The sequence below is a fragment of the Lepus europaeus genome, chromosome 12 (assembly GCF_033115175.1).
Source record: "Lepus europaeus isolate LE1 chromosome 12, mLepTim1.pri, whole genome shotgun sequence".
NCBI classification, from domain to species: Eukaryota; Metazoa; Chordata; class Mammalia; order Lagomorpha; family Leporidae; genus Lepus; species Lepus europaeus.
In genome coordinates this window covers 76,793,690-76,818,178 of record NC_084838.1, presented here as the reverse complement: position 1 = coordinate 76,818,178, position 24,489 = coordinate 76,793,690, and the positions used below count along the sequence as shown (strand labels likewise).

At 40.2% G+C, this 24,489-nt stretch overlaps 1 protein-coding gene across 2 annotated transcripts in view; it reads left to right on the top strand.

Annotated features, from left to right (window-relative positions):
• The first annotated feature begins 477 nt into the window (after nucleotides 1–477).
• Nucleotides 478–24,489, top strand: part of PTAR1 (protein prenyltransferase alpha subunit repeat containing 1) — a 58,170-nt gene continuing 34,158 nt past the window's right edge. Inside the window, exons 1-3 of one of the 2 annotated variants that reach the window (XM_062208392.1) lie at nucleotides 478–613; nucleotides 8,262–8,431; nucleotides 19,428–19,494. In XM_062208392.1, coding sequence (XP_062064376.1) covers nucleotides 528–613; nucleotides 8,262–8,431; nucleotides 19,428–19,494 — 323 coding nt within the window. In that variant the 5' untranslated portion in view covers nucleotides 478–527. The remainder of the gene's footprint in view (nucleotides 614–8,261; nucleotides 8,432–19,427; nucleotides 19,495–24,489) is intronic. The other variant, XM_062208391.1, reaches the window with a different exon arrangement.

Genomic DNA, 24,489 nt, shown 5'->3' with positions numbered 1-24,489 from the left:
CGCCTATATCCAGAGGGCAAACAAGCTTCCCTTCCCTTTTCCGTGTCTGATGTACTGACGGACGGTTTTAAATGAACTGTGAAGGGCCGCTCTCCATCGCACAGGCGGAGACTGACTAGCAGGTCCACAGAAGGAGGTCAGTAGCACGGGCCCCTTGGGGCCTCCCCATCGCTCCGCTTGGGAAAACAGCGCAGACGGGCGCTGGGCTCCGGAGGACCGGTCCTCGCGGTTCACCATCTCTCCAGGTGCTCTCGGCTCTTCCGGTTACAATAGCGGCGACTTAAACGAACCCGACCCGTCTTCCCCGTCCTGCACACACCGGGTCACAGAACCCTTCCACGCGAACTCAGACCCGCGGGTCCTGGCCAGGGCGTGGCCGCCGCCCGCGACAGCGTGACCCGGAAGTGCTCGGCGGCGGCGGCGGCGGCGGCAGGCGGCGCGGCCAAACCGGCGCACTCGCGCGCGCTCCCGCGGAACTCCCGCCGGCCGCTCGGCTCTCCCGGAGGCGCGCCCGAGCCGCCGCCAACATGGCCGAGACGAGCGAGGAGGTGGCGGTGTTGGTGCAGCGGGTGGTGAAGGACATCACCAACGCCTTCAGGAGGAACCCGCACATGTGAGTCGCGCGCCTCCCCCGCCCCCGGGGGGTGGTCGTGGGCGGGCGGGGGCGGGGCCGCGCCTGGACCGACCGCGGGCGGCGGGCGGCGGGCGGACGGCGCGGGTCCTGGCCCTCCCGCCCCGCGGAGCGGATGGCGAGTGCGCTCGGCGTGGACGTGGTGGGCCGCTCCGCCAGGCCCGCCTTTCGGCCCTGGGACGCGCTCGCTGCGAGTCCCTGGAAGTGACCTCGAACGACTTTTGTCTGCTGTCCCTGGGCGCCCTTCCCCGGGAGTTGCGGAAACTCGAAGGACTTCATCCGCAGGTCCTCAGCCGCGGTCCGTGCGAGGTTCTCGGGCACACACAGCCGCGTGGGGCCGGGCGGGCTCGTGCGGGACCGGTGGTTCCGGGGGCTGCCGAGCCCCCTTGTTCTGGCTGGCCCGAGACCCCGCCGTTTGTCCCCCCGAAGGGAGCCGGCGGCTGCCTTTGACTTGCGCCTCACTTGTCACAAGACTGTAAAGTGACTCCGGCGAGACATTGTGCTTTGAAGGTGAACGGTGCAGTCTCCAGAGTGACTTGTGTAGGGCGCAGTGTGGGTCTGGGGCAGAGCGGATGCCGCCTGGACACTTTTTAGCGCAGCCTGATTCATAAGTGAGCGGAGCGGGTTTATTTTTATCCGCGCCCTGCTGCCCTGCTTAAACTGGCCACTTACAGGATGGACACATGTATCTCTTCCTCCTGCTTTTGCATTTCATTTGGAGTACTCTGAAGATACCAGAAGAGTCTGTACTCTTGCTGACACTTTGGCTTTTATGTAACAGTGCAAAGGAAGCTACTAAAAGGCGGAGATAGCTACAACTGTTACAAAGCAGGGCACGGAAGAAGCTAGGGTGTAGCTCCTTTCCCATCCCTCCTCCCCGGCTGAAAGAAACAAGGAATCCAGTTTTGCGCTTCATCTCATTGTTTTTGGAGTTTGTTTTTAGTATTGTATTTTTTAAATCAGAAGACTGATTATGCTTTGAAAGGATTCTAACTAACCCGTTCAGTTTTTTTTTTCGTTCCTAAAAGAGGTGCCAACCCTACATCGTAATAGTGTGTTCTTTGGGAAACTCCAAGGTGATGCTTACAAAAGACTCAGGAGGCCCTCAGATGTCTTTGCTCCCTTGTGTTGCACAATTGGAGATAATGCAACTGTGCCTCATTAAAAACGAAACTGGTGACCTCAAAACACCTGCCGCCTCTGACCCCATCCACTTCCCTTCCCCTCCTTACTGCTGCTTTTTTCAAAATGCGAGTGTTTGTAATGATTTCCTGGCAGTCACCATAGTGGCTGCTGGGCCTTCGGAAGAATGCTTTGATGTCTTGTATATTCCTCTTTCACTCTTTCTTTGAGATTAGGAGCCTTAGTACAAATAGGACATATCCTCAGAAAACAGTTGGACTAATAAAGGCCCTATTCACTCATCGTTGGTGCTGTTTTTTTCTAGAAGAAATTTAGCAGCTGTTAGAAGTCTAATAAAAAATATAATCATCTTGGTTCTTCCCCGAGGTGGACTGAAAGAGCATTGTTATTTCATATTTGGAGAAACTGGGTTTGAGTGTTCGTTGACTTGGCAGTTTGACACAGTGCAGCTTGTGCTGCATCCCAATTTTTCTGGATCTTGTATACCAAAACTCAGAGTACATCAATATCCATCCCTTAATCGTATTTTTACTGTGAAGTCTCAGCATATTCTGTCAGCTTATAATTTACTGTTATTTATAAACATTGCATTTGTTGAGTTGAAAAGTTTCAACTGTATTGGGCATTTGAAGTAATGATATGTAGTGCTGGTCTGAAACATTTAATAGTTTAAATCATTGTTTATTTACATACTCTTCATCTATATGTTAGTGCATACTTCCCTGCAGTAAAAATATCTTTGGTGATATTACCATTCATCTTTAAAATATCTTGTAATTTAGGCTTTTCAAAATTGTACTTCTCCAATCTGGCCCTTTTAACTCCCCAAATAAAAAGACTGTATATGTAGTTTAAAGGAAAAGCATGTTTACCTTTAAAGTTACTATCTAACTTCACTATCTTAATTATACTTTCAGTATTATCAAAGTTTTTCATTCTTTACTTTTAGTTTCCTTTTTTCCCCTAAACAAGCTAGACTGTAATTTTACTAGCAGTCATCTACTACATTAAATATATTGATTTTGTCTATGTAGAAACAGCCAGCCAGAAGGAATCAAAGTTGGAATGGGTAGATTGTGGAATTTGTTATTGTTTGGTTTGCGTATGGTACCCTTTCTCAGCCTTGGTTTCCTCTTGATCTTGGGATGCTGAAAAGAACACAGGAAAATGACTTCCACACAGTGGCACTCAACTGCCACTCTTAAGTATTAGGCCTAACCAGAATCTCTGTGTTTCTCACTGCACAGATATTGACCACATGAATGATGAATGTGTGGCACTTTATAAACTGGGAAATACAATACAAATGGTGTTTATATGGTGACTTCAGTATGTAACTGAAGGCTTGACCTGGAGACAGGCATTAGCTCAATGTATAGACCCAGTGCAAATGTGGAAGATAGCAGTTTATAATAAAATTAAGGTCATGTTAAAGTACATAAGCATCCAGCTAGTTATTATTTTTAAAATTATTCATTAGACTCTTGTGTTTAGATGCCATAGGTACTTTGTTTGGAAATAAATATAAAATACAGTTTTCCTACTCTAGGCACTCATATGAATTTCTGGGATAATGGAGGTGTTCTTTAATCAATATGATAGCTTCTAGCCATATGTAGCTATTGAGCACTTGAATACACCTAATAGAAATGAGGGACGGAATTTTAAGAGTTATTGGCCACATGTGCTCAGTGACTGCTGTAGACCTAAGACCTACCTGTAAAATAACAGTAAAATAACCCTGCAAAGCAGTTTATAGTTGAGGGGGGGTAGGTCAAAGTAGCTTGATGAGTTAGTGACATAGAGCCTAATAGAAGTAGAGAGGACATTGAGTTTACCTGGGCCAGGACTCTTCCTGGAGATGGATTTTAAACTTGACATTGCTGTCTAGGTAGGATTTATAGAGGGAGCCAAAGAACTCCACAAAAAAAGCAATGAATTGACCAAAAGTAGCAAAATGTGTTCGGGAATATACAGGAGGGCCAGATTATGGAAGTCTGTGACTACCTAGCTTGATTTTTTTTATTTCATTCCCGCATTCAGTGAAAGAGTGCCTTCGATTGACAGGCATGATGCTGATCTGTCAGTGGTCTAGATGCTTGGTGTAGATCAGTGAACAAACTGGGTATGGTCACTGTCCTAATGGATCTTTAAACAAATTGGTACACAGATTACCAAAGGAGGCAGAACAGGTAGGAAGGGTACTTTGAAAAAAATTACAGGGGATCCCAATTTAGATCAGAAGTTCAAAATAGTACTTACTGAGAAGATAACATTTAAATTGAGACATGAAGGCTGAAAAAGAGTTAATTGAGGAAAAAATAGCTCCTAGGTAGTGGAGGCCCCAATGAAGATTTTTGGGTAAGGAAATAGAAAAAGTGTTTTTAGAATTTCTACCAATTGAAATGAAGAATAGGTGAAGTCACCTGTGGTGCAACGCATTAAGCCCCTGCCTACAATGCTGATCCAATAAGGGATGACCCAAGTTCTTGGGCCCCTGCACCCATGTGGGAGACCCGGAAGAAGCTCCTGACTTCAGCTTGGCCCAGCACCAGTCATTGTGGACATTTGGGAGTGAAACAGCAGATGGAAGCCCTCTGTGTCTGTCTCCCTTTTTCTCTGTAACTCTGCCTTTCAAATAAATAAAATAAATCTTGAAAAAGAAATGAAGAATAGGGAACCTTAGAGTCTAATAGTCATATTCTGGTTTTCATTTATTTAAACAATAGTATAGTTGTGAAAGTTTGAGTTTAGAATTTCACAGTCCTAGATTAGATTTGAATCTTGGCTTGTCATTTGTTAGCTGGGTAGACTGCAACAAAGTTCTTTCATTATCTATAAAATGGAGATTAAATTCCTACTTTGTAAGATTGTTGTGCAGGATAATGATATATTATGGAAAACCTAACCTACAACATGGTGCATAACAATAAACAATAATTTATTATTGTTTATAGCTGTTTTCTAAATGTAGTCAGTTTTCTAAATAAAGTCAGTAATGTAATTTCAGTGATGCACAAAGTTGGTAATCTTTAGAATTAATGAGAAAGTTTATGAGATCTCTGAAATATTTTAGTTGTCAGTAAAATTTTAATTATCAATATGCAGGGGTCAGTTTCTTCAGATATTTTACTAACTTTTCTTTTTGGTCATTCTGAGAGTAATTCCATTTAGGGGAAAAAAAAAAAAGCAAAACCAACATAAGTATTAAACTGAAAAGATTGTTCCACTTCCTTGGGCTATTTTCTCTTTGGTTGCCCTACATTACAGGGTTAAGTGTTCGTATTGGGAGAGTATCTGCTTCTCCCAGAAGGGAAGGTGGTGGATGCTACTTTTGTATGTGATCAGTAGGTCTGTTCTGGTGGACCACTGATATTTCTGAAAGGTACAGATAAAAAGCTCTGTAAACCCAAGGAGTAAAGTCAGTATCAGTATTATACGAAGCTTCAATTTCTTCTGGAAGCCAGTGGACCCCATTACAAGGTGAGGGTCTCAAAGAGGTGTGTCACGGCTGTGTATGTCTTAAGTAAATATGTTAGTTCATTCCGTATTCCCGAGTCTTTGGGGTGGCTTGCAGAGGTAACCTACGAAGTGAAAACGGTAGTATCTTTTTGAGAGTATTAAAAGTCTGTCACTTTTAGGAGTTGGCATTGTGGCATAATGGGTTAAGCAACTGCCGATGACTCCATCATCCCGTATGATGCTCCACTGCCACTCTGGTTGTCTGCTGATGCGCCTGGGAAAGCAGCAGAACTTGGCCTGAGTACTTGGGCCCCTGCCAGCCATGTGGGAGACCAAGATGGAGTTCCAGGCTCCTGGCTTCAGGTTGTCAGTGAGCCAGAGGATGGAAGTCTCTCCCTCCCTCTCTGCCTTTCAAATATGTACATGAATCTTTATTTTATTTCTTTAAAAATCCTATGACCTTCTTGGTAATGCAAGTAGTTATTGGCATAGCACATTAAATATCAGGAGTCTAAATTGTCAGAAACCTAAAAAATGTAAAAGTACAAAATTTAGTGGTGGTGAAGGAGTTTCCTAAGGATACTAGAAATATATTTGATATTTATACCACATTCATTGTACTCATTAAAATGTAAAGCATTATTTAAGAAAATATATTAGCTTTTGATTACTACAGTGAAATACTGGAAAGAAGCCGACTTTATGAAGAGAAAGGGTTATTAAATTCAAAGTTTCAGAAGTTCAAGGCCAGGATCAGGCAGTTGCATTGGTTTGGCCTCTGATGAGAGTGGCAGTGGGTAGACCATGGAACACAGGTGTAGAGAGATCACATGGAAAACCAGGAAGTATAGAAAAGCACTAGGCTTGACTCAGAGTTTTATAATATTTTTTGTAATTGTGAGAATTACCTTCTGAGGGAAAACCCCAGGTGACCAAGGTCCTCCCCATAGGGTAGGTCCACCTTCCAAACCGTTATTGGCTTAAGTTTGTTTTTTTCTTTTTTTAAAAAAAGATTTATTTATTTATTTGAAAGTTACACAGAGAAAAGAGAGGCAGAGAGAGAGAGAGGTTTTCCATCTGATGGTTCACTCCCCAGTTGCCCTCAACAGCCGGAGCTGTGCCAATCTGAAGCCAGAAGCTAGGAGCTTCCTCTGGGTCTCCCATGTAGGTGCAGAAGTAGGCCATCCTTCACTTCTTTCCCAGGCCATAGCAGAGCTGGATGGGAAGAGGAGCAGCCGGGACTAGAACAGGCACCCATATGGGATGCTGGTGCTTCAGACCAGGGCGTAACCCCATGGCTTAAGTTTCTAGCTGCCCAGTATCATTAACTTACCATTTTGGTTTTAAAGCCCTACATGAGTTCAGAACCCAAATGATGTTCACACTATAGCAATGTTTATTGTGAATTGCTAAAAAAGGATTATAGAATATGTCCCATATAGTCCCCCTTTGTAATTAGGGAAAAAAGTTGAATACTCAAACATTAATAAAGCAGAGGGATGACAAATGGCTTTTAGTTTGCTTTTCTCCGAGTTTTCCAACTTAAGTGTGAAATTAGAATTCAAATGGACAGAATCTTGCCAAAAATCTAGAAGGAACTGGTCTAAGTCCTGTTCTTCTCTTTTGTTTCAAGGGTTTTGGCCAAGTATTAAGAGGCCCAAATTCTTAATTTAGCCACTAGCAATATGACCTTGGATGATCCCTTTAACCTCATTTGACCTCAGTTTTATCTTCATGGAAAAAATGAAAAAACTGGAGGAATGAGGTCCCTTCAATTTTAAAATACTTCTAAATTATCTGGAAAAAAGTAGACTATGACCTAAGGGACTAGGCACAGAAGTCTGAAGTCAAACATACTGTATTTGGAAGCTAACTGACCTACCTATCTTTATACAGTACATGTTGTATTTTTTAGGAAGCAGCAAAGCCCTGTTTCTTTGGATCAAATAACTTGACAACAGCTTAGCCTTTTTTGTCTCAGCTTCCTCATTGTTTCTCTTTATAAAGAAATTTTATTTATTTCAAAGGCAGAGAGACGGGGAGACAGATAGTCTCTTCCACTGATTCGTTCCCCAAATGCCACAGCAGCTAGCACTGGAACAGGCAAGCTGGAAGCCAGGAGCTCAATCCAGGTTTCCCGCTAGGATATTGAATCATCAAATTTCGGAAAGTATTTTGTGTTTTAACATTTATTAGGGTTCTTTTTTAATTCAGAAGTATACAGATGGGAAAAAAATGGCCTAAAATCTCACTGACAAGATAGCTTTTATTGATATTTGTTTCTGCTCCACATATATTTATTACCAGGCAAGCATTTGTTAACCTCTCTTTTAAAATAGAAATGATGTATATAAATGATTAGATAATTTAAACTGGATGAAAATAAAATCTTAGCTCAATACCTTTGTGTCTCCAAAAGTTTCTTGATATACGTCCAAAAAGTTTTTTACTCATCTATGTATCTTTTAAAGTGATTATATAAAAGGCTTTGGGGTGTACATTGTGTTCAACATCCCCCTCACTTCTTTTCCCCCCATTTACCGTGACTTGAAAATCTCCATACCAGCATATACAGATCTACCTTTTTTTTTTTTAATCATTTCTATCACATGGATGGGTCATACTTATTTCATCACTGTTATATTGGTAAACATTTAGATTGTTTCTATTTTTGTTGCAATGGTGTAGTCAACATCCTATTTGTGTATCTTGGTAAAAAATAATTTCTGAGTGGTAGAACTGTGTCAGAGTATGTATATTTAAAATTTTACCATACATTTTCAAATTGCCATCCAAAGATAGGTCAGTGTTTAGATCCATCAACAGAATACAGCAGACCATACTCTTGCCATCATTAACAAACTGGTTTTTCATTTTTGTTTTTTTATTTCTAGCAATCTAGTAAGTGAGCTAAGTAATATTTTTAAAGGGGGAAATATTGGAGTTTTAAAACTACTCTTTGTGAATAGAAAACTTTTGAAAAGCTGGTATTATATTTAATTCTCTTTATGTTTTACATACTAAGAGATGAAATTGGCCTGATCCCATGTCCTGAAGCACGGTATAACCGGAGTCCTATAGTCCTGGTTGAAAACAAACTTGGTGTGGAGAGCTGGTGTGTCAAGTTCCTTTTGCCCTATGTACACAACAAGCTCCTTTTGTACAGAACAAGAAAGCAGTGGCTGAACAAAGATGGTAAGTATGAACAGTATCTTCTTCATCTGGCTTTTTGGAAGCAGCATGGAATATAGTGAGAGAAGCCCTTGTCTAGGTGTTGGCATTCCTGGATTCTAGTTCTGTCTCTTCCATTTGCTGCCTGGAAAGTGCTTAACCTCTTGGTCAGTGAGGAGTTTGAAATGGATCACTAGTTTTTTAAATTTTGCATCCGCAGTGATTATGTGGAAGTGCAACAAGCAGGATTCCAGGTTAAATTGCAACCAGAGCAATTTTGATTTTGTCTGTTGATGTATTGGGGGCATTTATAAGATTTTATTTGAAGAAAGCACCCGATGGCTTAAAAAAGAAAAATCACATACCACTGAAGAGCACTCTAGCTCTGTAAGCTCAGTCTCTGAAGCTAATCCTTCAGTGTTTTATGGGCAATAGAATATAGCAGTCCAAATGGGATAATGGCAGCATGGGGGAGGTAGTTATATTGTGAAGCAGCTCAGTGATTCATGAATGTGCCATTGCACTGTGAATCCCAGTTGAGCTGTGGCCTTCTGTGTCCTATTCCTGTGCTGACGTGAGCAAAGGAAAACCATCCAAGCATTCACTTCTGTTCCTGAGAGAGTCCTTTTTTGCAGCAGACAGGCCATAATATCCCAGCTGGACTGTTCTCTTAGTGTTCCCACCCATTAAGACTTCATGTGCACAGATTCTGTTTATCCTTTTAGGCTCGCCTCACCTCTCGTATTTTGAGGGACTGCCCATCTAAGAACATACCTTTCACTGTTGTACAGCTTCTTTCCCTTCCCACATACAATGTGTAGTACCTTCAGAAGTGCTCAGTGTGCCTGGAGGCTGACTTTGAATAAGAACTCTATTTCTTAGAGAATTTTAATTACCAATTTGGTAGTCATTACTGAGAACCTACTCGTACTAGAAGTGGTTCTGAGAAATGTGGGAGATAGAAAGATGAATAATATATGGCCCTTTTGTTCAGTCATTTTACACTGAATGATAAACAGTGTCTCTGGGAGTACAAGATGTGGGGAAGAGTGTTGCCAGAAGTATGACACACTGATTTCTTTGAATTCCTTTTAGCACTGTGGTTAACATATTGTTATAATAGGTTAATAGCATTTTTCCCCATTTAGACCATGGAAAAGTAGTCTGATTGGAAGACTTACTGAAAAATAGTATCTTTTTCTGTGTTGTTATTTTACTCAGTTAACCCTTTGTTACTTTTTTTTTTTCCTATTTGAAACACAGAGTTACCTGGAGGGAGAGAGGGAGAGAAGGAGAGAAGGAGAGAAGGAGAGGGGGAGAGAGAGAGAGAGAGAGAGAGAGAGATCTTCCATCTACTGATTTGTTCCCCAGGTCTAGACCAGGCTGAAATCAGGAGCCAGTTATTTTGTCTGGGTCCACTTGTGGGTGTCAGGGGCCCAAGCACTCGGGCCATCTTTTGCTGCTTTCCCATGTGCATTAGCAGGGAGCTGGATTGGAAGCAGAGCAGCTGGGACTTGAACTGGCACTCATGGGGTGCCATGTTTGTAGGCAGTGGCTTAACTCACTATACAACAGTGCTGGCCTCTGTTTTAAAAAAAATTTGAAAGGTAGAGTTGGGGGCAGGAGAGAGATCTATTTCTTAATTAGAAAGCTGTGCCTAAATTTAGGCATAGCTTAGCTTTATGGAATAAACTTTGCAGCATGAGTTTAGACATGAACTTAAAGGTAAGAGTGTCCACTGTTAGAATCTTTTAAACTCTCATTTCATCACCTAATGAATCCGTCAGGTTAGTTTTGTTGAAGCAAAGCCATGTTTGTATTCACAGAATTGTATATTAAGCCCACATGTAACTCAGGAGGGGAAAGATAAATTATTTTATGTAGAAAATGCAACATGAATTTTAAAAAGTCAAAAGCTGCAGTTGTTTCAGATCATTGGCTTTTGCCCATTAAAATATGTGAGTCCAGCCCACCTTCTTTTTTGTGGCCTTCCACATTCTTCTATTTCCCTGTTTCTTCCTTTCTGGGCAGGGGCTGCAGGCCTTGTTGTGTCTCCTTGTTAAATTGTTTAGTCTTGATGGGCCCAGGGGACCCATGCTGAAGGCCAAATGGTGAAGTTCACTCAAGAGAAGAGCGGGCATCCGAGTTCTGATGCCACTGCCTGTGCACAGGGGCAGCTTTTGATTTGTATCCTCATGGAAGTAGTTTTCAATTTCACTTTTTAGAGTAGGTGAAGAGAGCATAACTTCTCATGGTGTCACATACTACACAAGTTGTTTATTTGTAGTCTTACCAGTAAAAAATAAGGACAGAATTTCTGACTTAACAGAAAATGATATCTGAAAATGCTGAGTAATGAAGAGTATTCTGTCCGACTTATGAATCCAAGCAATTAGAGCACAGGTGAATGTTGCTAAGCAAATAATGTCAAAAATATTGGGAAAAAGCAGTTAATGAAAATGCTGTGACTTTAAAATCATTTTGTTTATGAGATGGATATGAAGTGCCAAATGAAGAAAGCTGACAATTTAAAAAAAACAACTTCAGAACATCATTGTCTGCATGATTGATCATGCCAGAATCTGAGGCAGTCGCCTAAGGGTAGATTCTGCAGCTGAAGGTGACCTTCACTCCTGGGATGGATTCTTTTTTTCGTCTTAACCCAGTGAAATCCATGTTTTTATTAATGTACTGACTTCCTTAGGTATTTGGGAGGCAATGCTATTTAGTTAGAGATTGGCATTTTTAAAAAGTCTACTATAATAATAGCTATGTTTAGTTTGGGAGAGGAATGATACCATAATTCTGATTTTTTTTTTTTTTTTTTGAGAAATCAATGACAAATACGAAAAGCAAAAGACAAGACCATAACATTGGAGTCCTCACTGGGCAGAGTTCTCTCCCAAATTATCTTCAGCTGTGCCCTCTGTCATTCTCTTTTGTCCCTCCCTCTCACAGTGCCCAGTCTCAGTCCATCGCTCAGTTATCTCTTCAAAACCCATCTTCTGTTCTCATTGCTTTTGCTGGCCAGATCTTCATTAATTCTCATCTGGATAGCTGTTATCTTTTGTCTGGTCTCCCCCATTTTTAGGCCTTCCTACACTCATTCTTCATGCCACTTAGCCACTCATTTCAAACAGCACTTCCCAATAGCACTGAGACAGATCGCATCTTGGCTTATGTGCCTCCAGGGTCAGGTAGAGTTCATATTCCTTAGCATGGTGTTTGAGCTCCTTCACCCTCTGCCACCAACTTTGTAGTCAACATCAAAGCTTGAAGAGTCTCAGCCCCAGGCTAATGGTTGTGTACAGATGTATTTCATTTTAGTTTCTGCAGTGTTTAGAAAAGTTTTTTATTTTATTTTAAAGATTTATGTATTTATTAAAAAGTCAGAGCTACACAGAGAGAGGCAGAGGCAGAGAGAGCGAGGTCTTCCATCCGCTGGTTCACTCCCCAATTGGCCGCAACAGCCACAGCTGCGCCGCTCCGAAGCCAGGAGCCAGGAGCTTCTTCCAGGTCTCCCACGCGGGTGCAGGGGGCCCAAAGACTTGGGCCATCTTCCACTGCTTTCCCAGGCCACAGCAAAGAGCTGGATTGGAAGTGCAGCAGCTGGGTCTCGAACCTGCACCCATATGGGATGCCGGCTCTTCAGGCCAGGGCGTTAACCTACTGTGCCACAGCACTGGCCCCTAGAAAAGTGTTTTTAAGTAGTTAGATGAATGCTTAAAATCAAGATGAAAATCTTTTTCAGTTTTCACTTGATCAGAAGCCTTAGCGTGGCAACAGTTTAGGTCTAGGGCTTGTAGCCTTTAGTTTGCTTAACTGGGCAAGTCTTTTCTAGCGAATCATAACCTCTTCATGCCCTTCAGAAAGCAAGGTAGAGTCAGTTGCCACCTCTCATCAGGTTTGCTCTGCTGCTTTTTTGACATTCATTTGAACACTAGAAACATTCACATCTGCAGACATTTGCTGCATGTTCTATCCACAGTCTATGTTCTGTCTTCCTTTGAGGTTGCTGTGTTCTACTGCCTTACTTCCACGCCTTTGCTCAGCCCAGGTTCGTCTCTTTTGTTGTCCTCACTGGTGTGGCTTCCAGCTTAAGTGTGCACGCACATGCATTCACACTCAGTCCTGCGAAGCCTTTTTGACTGCTTCAGGAAGCGGTACTTCCTTCCCTGCACTCTTATGGGAATCCTTTATTCAGGTAGCTTGCATACTTGTCCCACTGTGTTATAGTCGATTATTTTGACAACCTGTTTCCCAACCAAGTTGTAAGTTTGTTAGGAGCAAGGACCATGGCTTTTGTTTACTCAGCACCTTTGTATGTTCAGCAGACACTTGTCAAATGAGTCACAGGAGTTTGGTAAGCAAGAGTTGTTAGCTTAGTCTAGCTGTTGATTCCGTGACTGTATACTGTAATAAACACAGCCTGTCTCTAGGGTTTACCACATAGCTTTACCTCAGACCTCTCTTCCGGAGGTAATCGGAGTGTATTCTGGGGGAAGAGGTGAACAGTCTAAATTGACATTGGCTTTATTTCTAGATGCATGAAAACCATTCTCTGTCAGACATAGTGGTGAAACTGTGACTGTTACCAGGTAACTGCTGATCTTGGGCATTTCTAGAATGCTCTGCGATGAAGAGAGCATATTAGTTTTTCTCTGACTTCTGTAGTGTCCTTACATCCTCACCTTGTTACAGCTGGAATTGAGCTGCTTTCCAGTGTGTAATGTGTGCAGATTCATTTTCTCCTGTGATGTGATGATGCACTAGTTATTTGCTGGAGTGTGTATAACAAAGGCACACTTGCTGGTATATATTCTCATGTTGGAAGAGAGGCCTGCTTAATTTCAAGAGACTAGGAATTTCAGTAGTTCATATCTTTGTGGTGTAGTTGCAGAGCAACGGGTATGTAGCTCATGAAATTTAGGGAATGAAACTGTTGCATTCCACTATTTTTTGTTTCTCTTTATGTGTTTACCTTTAGGTCTTTGGTTCAGTCCAGAGTATTTGACAGTAGTGGGCTGGAAGAAAAAGCTCCTGCCCTGCAGAAAGACAGACCTAGATTCAAATTCAACTCAGCAGCACATTGAAGTCACTTAGCTGTGAGGTTAGGCAGATTACTTAACCCTTTTAATTTCTGTTTCCACACCAGAAGAAGGGAATACTAATCAATTTCTCAGAGGGCTATTAATTAAGGATCTGGTTTTTTACATATAATGTAGAATATCCTGGTTTCTTCCTCATTGACCCTTTCCTTTTCTGATACTTCACTCCCACCTCTTGGATCTGACTCTCAACTTGAGTCCTGAATGATGAAGAGTTAGCAGTTTGTCAAGGAGAAGGGGAGAAGGGCCTGTGGTTCTTCCATGTGTTAGTGGCCCTTTCTGAAGGTTAGGTAAGGCTGTTGATATTTTGGATCTCAGGGTTCCTAGAAATTGAGAAGTATCCCCTTGTACAGCAGTCACTAAAAATGATTCAGCTTTGATAATCCTTTTCCTCCCCCTGGTGGCATCCAGTCCCGGGGCTATGTGTGGCCTGGGGCTAGGAGATAGCAGTGTGTAATAGGAATTAGCATTCCATAGTGATTTTATATACTGTTCTAACACTTCATGGATTTTAATCATTTAATACCCCTTTAAGTAGTACAGTTTTTCAGCTCCATTTTACATATTAGGAGGACACTAAGGAACCGAGGGATTAAGTGACTTGCTCAAGAAGTAGTAAGTGATGGAGTTGAGCTGTGATTCCACCAGCTTCCATTGCCTGCCTAGAGGGAGACCCTCCAGTAAAGAAAGTATGGCTTTGAACAGCTCTCCTCTATCTTCACAGAAAGAAAAAAAATGAGGACTTAAATATCATTGTGATATTTCCTGGATTTTGTCTTGTGCTGCCTTACAGAAGTCTCTCGTTCATGGAGGATGAACTTGACCTATAAAGAGAGGAGAGAAGAGTTGTGTTAGAAGTGCAAATAGCACCTGCCATTGATCACACACATTTTCTTCAATGCAGAATCAGAGGAACAAAGTACCAGTTTCCTAGGTAGTGATAATGATTCTTTAAAAACCAGTAGGCATTAAAGAATTTCCAGAGGTTTTTCCATTGTGCACCAACCTTTTTTTTTTTTTTTTTAAGATTTATTTATTTATTTGAAAGAGTTGCAGAGAGAGAGAGAGAGAGAGAGAGAGAGAGAGAGAGAGAGAGAATCTTCTGTCCGCTGGTTCACTCCCCAAATGACCACAACAGTCAGAGCTGGGTGGTTCTGAAGCCAGGAGCCAGGAGCTTCTTCTGGGTCTCCCACACAGGTGCAGGGCCTCAAGCACTTGGGCCATCTTCCACTGCTTTTCCAGGCCATAGCAGAGAGCTGGATCTGAAGTGAAATAGCTGAGTCTTGAACCAGTGCCCATATGAGATGCTGGCACTGCAGGTGGCAGCTTTTACCCACTACACCACAGCATCAGCCCCTATGCAAACCTACTTGACTACTGAGTCTGTGTGTGTGGTTTTTTGTTATTGTTGCTTATTTTTATAAGTTTAGAAATTTAGGCCATTTCAGACAGGAACAACTGTCATTATTTCTTACTTCTGTGAATAAATTTAGAAAATACTCATTTCCTGGTTGATAAATAGCTGTGGTATTTAGTTGAACAATTTACTGCGCACCCTCTGTGTGTCCAAGAGCTATGGAAAAACAGATTGAAGCTCATTGCTCACAACACTGTGTGCCTGATGTCATATCTCTGTGTCATAGGGAAGGAAACTGATGTCTGAAGAGGTTAAGTTATCTAGGCAGTAGGCCGAGAAGCAGGTGGTGTAGTGCTAAGGCCTTTTCTCTTACAGCTCCCCCTCTATGTTGTGCACTGATGTTGTGCTTCTTTTGAGCAAGGGGCCATACCTTGCTCATCTTACCCAGCTCAGTTCCCAGATGGTCATGGAATTGGTTGAATGATGAGTGATTTGAAGATGTATTAGGGAGGACCTGCCTCCAAAAAATTTATTGTCTGATTAAGAGGAGAGTATTTATGAAAATTACAAAGCAGGATACATGTAGAATGTAGAGATGAAAGATATCTGCTAGCTAGGTAGGTCAGGAAGCCTTTTTGATACATTTGAGAGCTCTTGAGAAATAATTTTTTTAAAGAATTATTTTATTTATTTGAAAGAGTTACAGAGAGAGTTAGAGCCAGAGAGAGAGAGAGAGATCTTCCATTCCACTGGTTCACTCCCCAAATGACAGCAATGGCCAGAGCTGAACTGATCTGAAGCCAGGAGCCAAGAGCTTCTTTTGGGTCTCCCATATGGATGCAGGGGCCCACGGACTTGGGCCATCTTCTACTGCTTTCCCAGGCCATGGCAGAGAGCTGGATCAGAAGAGGGGCAGCTGGGACTCAAACCAGCACCTATGAAATGTGGGCACTGCAGGCTGGGGCTTTAACCCACTGCGCCACAGCACTGGCTGAGAAATATTTTTTTTAATATTCAAAGATGGACATTTCTGGCCAAAAGAATAGCAATCAGGTAATCTAAGCTATGTCCAGAGAAGAAAACATAGGCAAGTAAGAGTATGTGCAAAGGATGGTGGGGTTTAATTGAATTGGAGCATGAATTGCGCAGGGAGTAATGAGAGACCTGCTGATATGGAGATTGGGACTAGCTTCTAGAGAGCATTGTTTTCCTGTATGTGCCCTGTGATGTAGGAACATTCTGGTACCCAGAATATCTTTGAGAGCAGACTATGTGAAGTTCATGCCTTTTGACCTTTGTTCATACTCTTTCTGTGGTCTGCAGTGCCTGTACTACCTCATTCATTTACAGTCTTCCAGAAATTAATAGTAGCTTCTTTGAAATTTGGTGTGTATTCCTACTTGACAGTTATTTTATTTTACCTTATGTAATTGTGTGTTTGTGTGTTCTCCATATAGAGGGTTCCCTTCTAAAAGTAAAAACAAGTCTTCATAATAATATCCTTTCCCCCTTCCTAAGGGCCCAGTTTAATCTTTGCCCATAGTTTCAGTGAAGAAAATGTGTGTGATCAGTGGCAGCTACTATTTGCACTTGTAATGCAGTAGTCATTTCTTGGAATATTTGTATTAAATGAATAGTAGTCTGTGTGGACAGTGTTGTGGTGTAGCAGGTAAAGCCATCACCTATGATGCTGGTATCCCATATGAGCTCCAGTTTGTGTCCTTCCTACTGCTCCCTGCTAATGGCTTGGGAAAAGCAGTGAAAGATGGCCCCAGTGCTTGGGCCCCTGCCACCAATGGGGGAGACTTGGATGAAGCTCCTGGTGGGGGGGGGGGGTGAACCAGCACATGAAAGATCTCTCTATCTCTCTCCCTCAAACTCTTTCAAATTAATAAATAAATCTTTTTAAAAAATAAGTGAATAATAGTAGAGAATATTATATTCATTTCCCCTGGCATATATTAAATTACTTCCAAAACTACTGAAAATAAAAGAATTGAGGAGGTTAATTCGGTTGCTCTGTATAGGCTTGCTGTATTTATGCATGTAATGACTTATAATGGGGAAGATGCAGTCAGAAATGAATGCGGATCCTAGTGTTGCTGCTTGTTGATTGAACAATACAGGATGTTCAGTAGTAATAACATCATGAGCTCAAAAGTTTCATGTCTTTAAGATGTTGTTAACTAGAATATTTAACTGTAGGATATGTTTATGTGTCTTTGTTCTTAGATGTTGAAAAGTGTGTTACTTAAACACACTGTCCCGGTTCTTTATTGTAGATGGACATTTCATTGCATTATACTGGTTTCATTAAACACTGTCAGATGTTGACCTTGCCACTTGCCAACTGGGTAATTAAGCAAATTGCTTAAACTCTGTAAATCTCATTTTCCCTGTCTATAAAATAGAAAATAAAGTAATGATAAATAACTTATAATGATTATTTTCAGTATTTACTTGCATTTAATATGGGCTTGGTAAAGTTACCTTAATTTATTGTTGGGTCTGTAGACCAATAATCTTAATATGAGGGTCCTGTTTTCAGTTTTAGTAAAACAAAGGTAATATTTACAAATTTTACTGGTTTGTTCTTTTAATTCTAGCTTTATGGAGATCATTGAATAGGTAGACATTCTTTTAAGACCTTAATGGTAAAGAACTAATGAATATGAATAGGCTGTTCATAAGATGAACGATAAGTATAAACAAAAGTGAAAAAGTGTTCTTAATAATAAATATAAAGATACAAATTACAACAAAGTGCAATTTTTATCTGTCACATTCATTTCTTAAAATACAACTATATATAGATCAGACTTATTAGTACGTAAGTATACTCATATTATTATTGGCAGTATTAAGAGATGCAGTCCATTTGGAGGACAATTGGTAAATGCTTAGTAGGATCCATACTGTAGATTGTTATATTGTTTTGATATGGTAGTCCTACTTTAAGAAATATAGCCTAAGGAATAATCTATAAGATGAAAAAAGTCTGTTTTAAAATGTTTGTGGAAATATTGCCTATAGCAGTAGAAACAACAGGAAACTTCCTACAGAATAAGTGGTAATGTATATTAAACTAAGGAAATCTGGTTTAGCTGTTAACAGCAATATAGGGGAATTCAAATGAAATAATGCTGAATTAAAAAACCAGAACTGTATATTTATCATTACTACAGATGTGTAAAAATCCTTGAAAGGGTAGTTTTTATAGGAAAAATAAATTATGTTAAGTGGGTTGGATTATGAGCATTTTTGTCTTGTTACTTTTGAAAATTTGCACATAGATAATATTTTAGGTATTTGTGGAATTAAATGAATAGTAGTATAGAAGTTATTTGTTTTCCTTTAATAGTATTGTTAATGCCAAAAATTACTAAAAACTGTGAAGAAGGTATTTAGATGATTATTTATGGGCATAGAGTGGTATTTCATAAAGTTTATGGGAAAATGGAGTGAAAATATGTTTATTTTGGTACAGAAAATTTTTGAAATCCATAGATAGGTTTTTTAAAAGATTTATTTATTTGAAAGAGTAATACGTAGAAATCTTCCATCCGCTGGTTTATTCTCCAAATGGGTACAGTAGCCAGGTCTGGGACAGACCATAGCCAGGAACTGAGAATTCCATTAGGGTCTCCTGCATGGGTGATAGTACCCCAGTACTTAGGCCATTATTCACTGTTCTCCCAGGCACATTAGCAGGGAGCTAGATTGGAAGTAGAAGAGCTGGCACTCAACTCAGCACACTGTATGGGATGCTGGCATAGCAAGTGATGACTTAACCTGTTGTACCACTGTACTGGCACAGGAGTTTTTTTTTTTTTTTAAATAATATGCATTTTCTGTGAACTTTTTGAAGACATCACATATTGTAAAATTATTTCAATGTCAGCTTTTCAAAATTTTGTTTGAGAGCTGGCACTGTGGTATAGCAATACACTGTCTGCAGTGCCTGCATCCCATATGGGTGCCAGTTTGAGCCCTGGCTGCTCCATTTCTGATCCAGCTCCTTGCTAATGGACCTGGAAAGGCAAAGGAGGATGACCCAAGTTCTTGGGCCCCTGCACCCACAAGGGAGACCTGAACGAAGCTCTTGGCTTCTGGCTTCAGCCTGGCACAGCCCTGGCCATTGAAGCCATTTGGGGAGTTGGCCAGGGGATGGAAGACCTTTCTCTTTATCTCACCTTCTCTTTCTGAAATTACAGAGAGAGAGATTCAAATAAATATTTAAAAATTTTTGTTTGGAATATTACTTCATACTCCATAAATATATATACTTTTATTTGTTGCTTAAAACATTTTTTGGATAAAATAAAGGAACAGAACTTATCATAAGCAGATGAAAGCCTTGCCAGTATCTCTGACAATGAAGAACAGGGTATCATTAAGATTAGCATGACATGAGATCTGTATTAGTATAATGTGATAAATATTTATGTATGAAGAGAGGAGGACAGAGCATATAAGACAAAAAGAACCTTAAAAGAGCAGCCAAGCTTTAAAGGGTAGGACTATTTGTTTTTAATGTAACTTCTTTTTATTTTAGAATTGCTAGATGTCACATGCACCCTGCTGCTTCTAAACCCAGACTTTACCACTGCATGGAATGTGAGGTATGTCATTTTCATCAGTGATAAGGTAAAGTTTGTCCAGATTTCTGAAGACTTAGGAGCCCTGTGAGTTGTGAGCTCTTTGAAAACTGACTTAAACCATTTATCCCTGGTGTCTTACACTATTTTTTCTGTCTATTCTTTATAATATCTCTGTGGCAGTTCTAATACATTTGGCCCCTTTTTGCATGTTTATATCTGTTCTTTGTAAACTTTCTTGCCTGGAAAATGAGTTGCAGTGTTGAATTACGGTATACTGTTGAAATATACTTTTATTTTTCTTGGGGTGCACAACCAGTCATCGTAACTGGTTGGATTGTAAGGTGTTGGTTTGTATATTTGAGAAGCACTGCAGTGCAGTGGAAAGTGAGTGGGATGTGGACTCAAGGCCATGAGCTTTTAGTCACAGTTTAGTCCTGGACATTGTGACCCCTGTGGTGAAATCACTTGAGAGCTCTGACACTTGTTATTTTGGGGTAGGATCACATTTTATTAATACTTTAAATTTTTTATTTTGATTGTTATAGCTGTTAAACAACAACAACAAAAAAAACTTGATGGAAATACTAAAATTCTGACCAGATTAATTTCTTTTCATTGAAATTTTCTCAGGTAAACAATATACTTGTTATGTATGATTTTAAACTAATTGGTGTTTCTGTAGACTAACACAACTAACAGAGAAATATGACACAAATTACAAATAAATAAAAATGAAGACCTAGTGAACATTCTGCATTTACCTTAAATTTTCCATAGTGTCAAGCCATTGATTATGAGACTTCATCTACAAAGATGACTGAAATCTTACTTTAATTTTCTGTGTATTATAAGCAACATTAGTTTTTATGATATCTACTCAACTGTGTAATTAAGTTTTAAAAATTTAGGTAACTTCTCTTTTATGCCTTTTTAAAATTTTTTTTTTTTAAGATTTATTTATTTATTTATTTGAAAGTCAATTACACAGAGGAGAGGCAGAGAGAGAGAGAGAGAGAGAGGTCTTCCATATGATGGTTCATTCCCCAATTGGCTGCAACGGCCGGAGCTGTGCCGATCCGAAGCCAGGAGCCAGGAGCTTTTTCCAGGTCTCCCGCACGGGCTCAGGGGCCCAAGGTCTTGGGCCATCTTCCACTGCCTTCCCAGGTCATAGCAGAGAGCCGGATCAGAAGTGGAGCAGCCAGGTCTCGAACCTGCACCCATATGGGATGCCAGCGCTTCAGGCCAGGGCGTTAACCCGCTGCACCACAGCGCCGACCCGACCCCTGTTTTATGTCCTTTAAAAAAGTTCTTTGAGAGATCACACAAACGAGACAAGTATCTGCTAATACTAACTGATAGAATCAAAAAGGGAGAGAAAGATCCAACATGGGAAGTGGGATACACAGCAGACTCATAGGATGGCAGATGTCCTAAACAACACTCTGGCCTCAGAATCAGCCCTCAAGGCATTCAGATCTGGCTGAAGAGCCCATGAGAGTATAGCAGGCATGGAAAGCCAAGATATCATGGAAAAAAAAAAAAAAGACCTAAATGAATGATCTCTGTGAGTGAGATCCCAGTGGAAAGAACGGGGCCATCAAAGAAGGAGGTACCCTTCTCCGAAGGGAGGAGAGAACTCCCACTTTGACTATGACCCTATCGGAATAAGATCAAAGTCAGCGAACTCTAAAGGCTTCCATAGCCCTGGCAACTCATGACTAGAGCCTAGGGAGATTACTGACGCCATGAACAGGAGTGTCAAATTGTTAAGTCAGCAACAGGAGTCACTGTGTACTTACACCCCATGTGGGATCTGTCCCTAATGTGTCGTCTAAAGCCAAGTGATGCTATGACTGGTACTGAAACAGTATTTTTATACTTTGCGTTTCTGTGTGGGCGCAGACTGATGAGGTCTTTGCTAATTATATACTGAAGTGATCTTCTGTATATAAAGAGAATTGGAAATGAAAAAAAAAAAACAACCTGGTGTTAAAATGGAAATGGCATAGAAAATTAATTAATTTGAAAAAAAAAATTATGTAGGATCTCTGTCTTTAATGTGCTGTACATTGCTATTTAATGCTATAATTAGTAATCCAATGGTAGTTTTTTCACTTTATGTTGCTATATGGGCAAAATGTTGAAATCTTTACCTAATATATACTAAACTGATCTTCTGTATACAAAGAGAATTGAAAATGAATCTTTACATGAATGGAAGGGGAAAGGGAGCGGGAAAGGGGAGGGTTGCGGGCGGGAGGGAAGTTATGGGAGGGGGGAAGCCATTGTAACCCATAAGCTATACTTTGGAAATTTATATTCATTAAATAAAAGTTTAATTAAAAAATATTTTAAAAAAAAGTTCTTTGAATAATTAATTGTTGGATATTTAAAGAGTAGGAAAAGTTAGAAAGCTAGAAGGCTTTAAAATTTCCTGTAATTTTAGAGTTCTGATGTTCTTTTACAGAAACTACTGTAGTGGTTAAAGAATAGCCTAATGTTTATTGAATTGCCACTGATATGCCAAGGACAATACTCCAGCCTTATGTTATCTTGTGTAATATACATAATACATTATAGTATTTGCTTATTCATTCACCAAATATTTATTGGTCAGCAGTGTGTGCTAAGTTTTGGGCAATGGGGATAAGGCTATGAACTAACAAAGAATCCTTGTTCTTGCAGCATTTTTAACCCAGTAGAGAAAGAAAAGTAATAATAAGGACATTAATAAGTAAAACATGTAGTAGATCAAGTGGTGAGTGTTAAGTCCTGTAGGGGGAAAATGAGAAAGGGAAATAGGAAAAGTCAGAAAGGGTAGTGGGAAGAGTAGTGAGTAGTATTGCAGTTCTATGGGGAATTTGAGCAAGGGCTGACATGATGTCAAGGATCAGTCCCTCTGGACTCTGGGATAGGAGCATTCTAGGGAGAGGGAGAAGCAAGTAGAAAAGCCCTTAGTCATGCATGAAGTGTTTCTTGGTGTTCTGAAGCAGCAGGGGTGCCAGTGTGGCACGAATGAGAAAGAAAATGAGGTGAGAGAGTAATGGACCAAGGCTCATAGGGTTTTGTAGATCTTCATAAGCCATTGTGGGAACTTTGAATGTACTCTGGGTAACAAAGAAAGTCAATAAAGGTTTTCAAGACAAGGAAGGGTGATACTTTGGGTTTTAAGTTCCTGTTCAGAAAACAGACTGTAGGAGTGCAGGAAGTGCTTAGGAACTTTAAAAGTGTTTGCAGTAGTTTGGGTGCCTTGAAGAAGAGCTCGGCAGTGGAAGTGGTAAGAAGTAGTAAAATTCTGGACAGATTTGATAGACACAGAAGATAAATCGGATGTGAGACTCATAGGGGTCTCCTTGGCTCTGGTTTTTGCTCTGAGCAACTGAGAAGATGGAGTTGCCATTTACTAAAATGAGGATGTCCGGAAAAGGAGAGTTTTAGTTGGGGATTACTGCTTGGAGGCCAAGAGTTTAATTTGGGATAAGTTAGGTTTGTGTCCAGGTGGTTGTACATTAATCTAAAGTTCAGAAAACAGGTGTGGGCTTGATATAAATTTGGGTATCACTAGCTATAGATGATTTTAAAGCCATGAAGGTGTTTGAGATCCGGAGGAACGGTTACAGTTAGAGAGAACTAATCCAAAGCACCAGGACATTACAGTTTTGCACAGTTCAGTGCTATAGCTACTGCCATACGTGGCTGTTGAGTCCTTGAAATGTGACCAGTTTTAGTTGAGAAATGCTACAAATATAAACTGTGCATCAGATTTTGAAGACTAGGCACTCCCTAAACTGAAATGTCTCAGGGTTTTTATGTTGATGACTTGTTGAAATTACATTTATTATATACATTATATTATTACATTATATATATTACATTATTACATTATATACATTTTGCATATATCAAATAAAATATACTTGTTTTTAATAGTACTGTTAGAAAATTTAAAATCAGATAAATAGTTCACATTGGTGAATCACCCTGTATTTCTGTTGGACACCATTATTGTAGCATTTGCAATTATAGAAGAATCTGCAAATGAAATTTAGGATGGTACTATGGTCTTATAATTGGGAACTTTCTTAAGGGTAAGGACTGAGGAGGCCCCACCCTCCTTTGTTTCCATGGTATCTAACTCTCCTGTCTGGCACATGATAGATACAGAGTTTACAAACTGGGTACTGAAAATAAATTCAATGAAAAAGAAATGAGAGTAATAGGGAACGGTGAATACCATTTTTATTCATGTTTTAACATTCAACATTAGAAATCGAAAGTTCTTCAGCATGAAATTATTACTACTATAATATATATATATGTGTATATATGCGGACATACATTATTCATTATATGCTCTGTAGTGCAGTTAATTCCATTTTGGAAGAACTTAGTCTTAAGATTCATGGGATTGTTCCGTTTCATCAGTTCATTAGCAGTTTACTTTGGAGAAAACCATCAATTTCTCAAGAGTTTACTTTTATCTGTGAAATAAAAGATTCGAAGTAGGTGACTATTTTCTAATACTTTTTTGAAACTGTTTTTTTGATCGTGTGTGTTTGGCCTTCTTAGGAAAGGAGATTGTTCCCAAATCTTAACTTCAGTGATGTTTATAGAAGTTAATCTTGAAAGTTTCTCTAGTAAGATGATTAGTAAAATTTTGTCCTAAGTGAGAAGACAGGGAATCTTAATTTTTTTTTAATGGATATGTGCTGTAGTAAATTTGTAACAAATTGACATACGAAGATAGAGAATAAGGGCTACATTTTGAGAAAAAAAAAAACAACTAACTTTCTAAGTAAATGTCTGTACCCTTTTGAGGTCTGTTGCAAATCAAATACTTATGTTTAATTGGGCATTAAGTGATTTTGACTGTTTCGGAAATCTAAAAGATGTGTTAATAGCCGGCGCCCTGGCTCACTTGGCTAGTCCTCTGCCTGTGGCACCGGCACTCTGGGTTCTAGTCCTGGCTGGGGCACCTGATTCTGTCCCGGTTGCTCCTCTTCAGGTCCAGCTCTC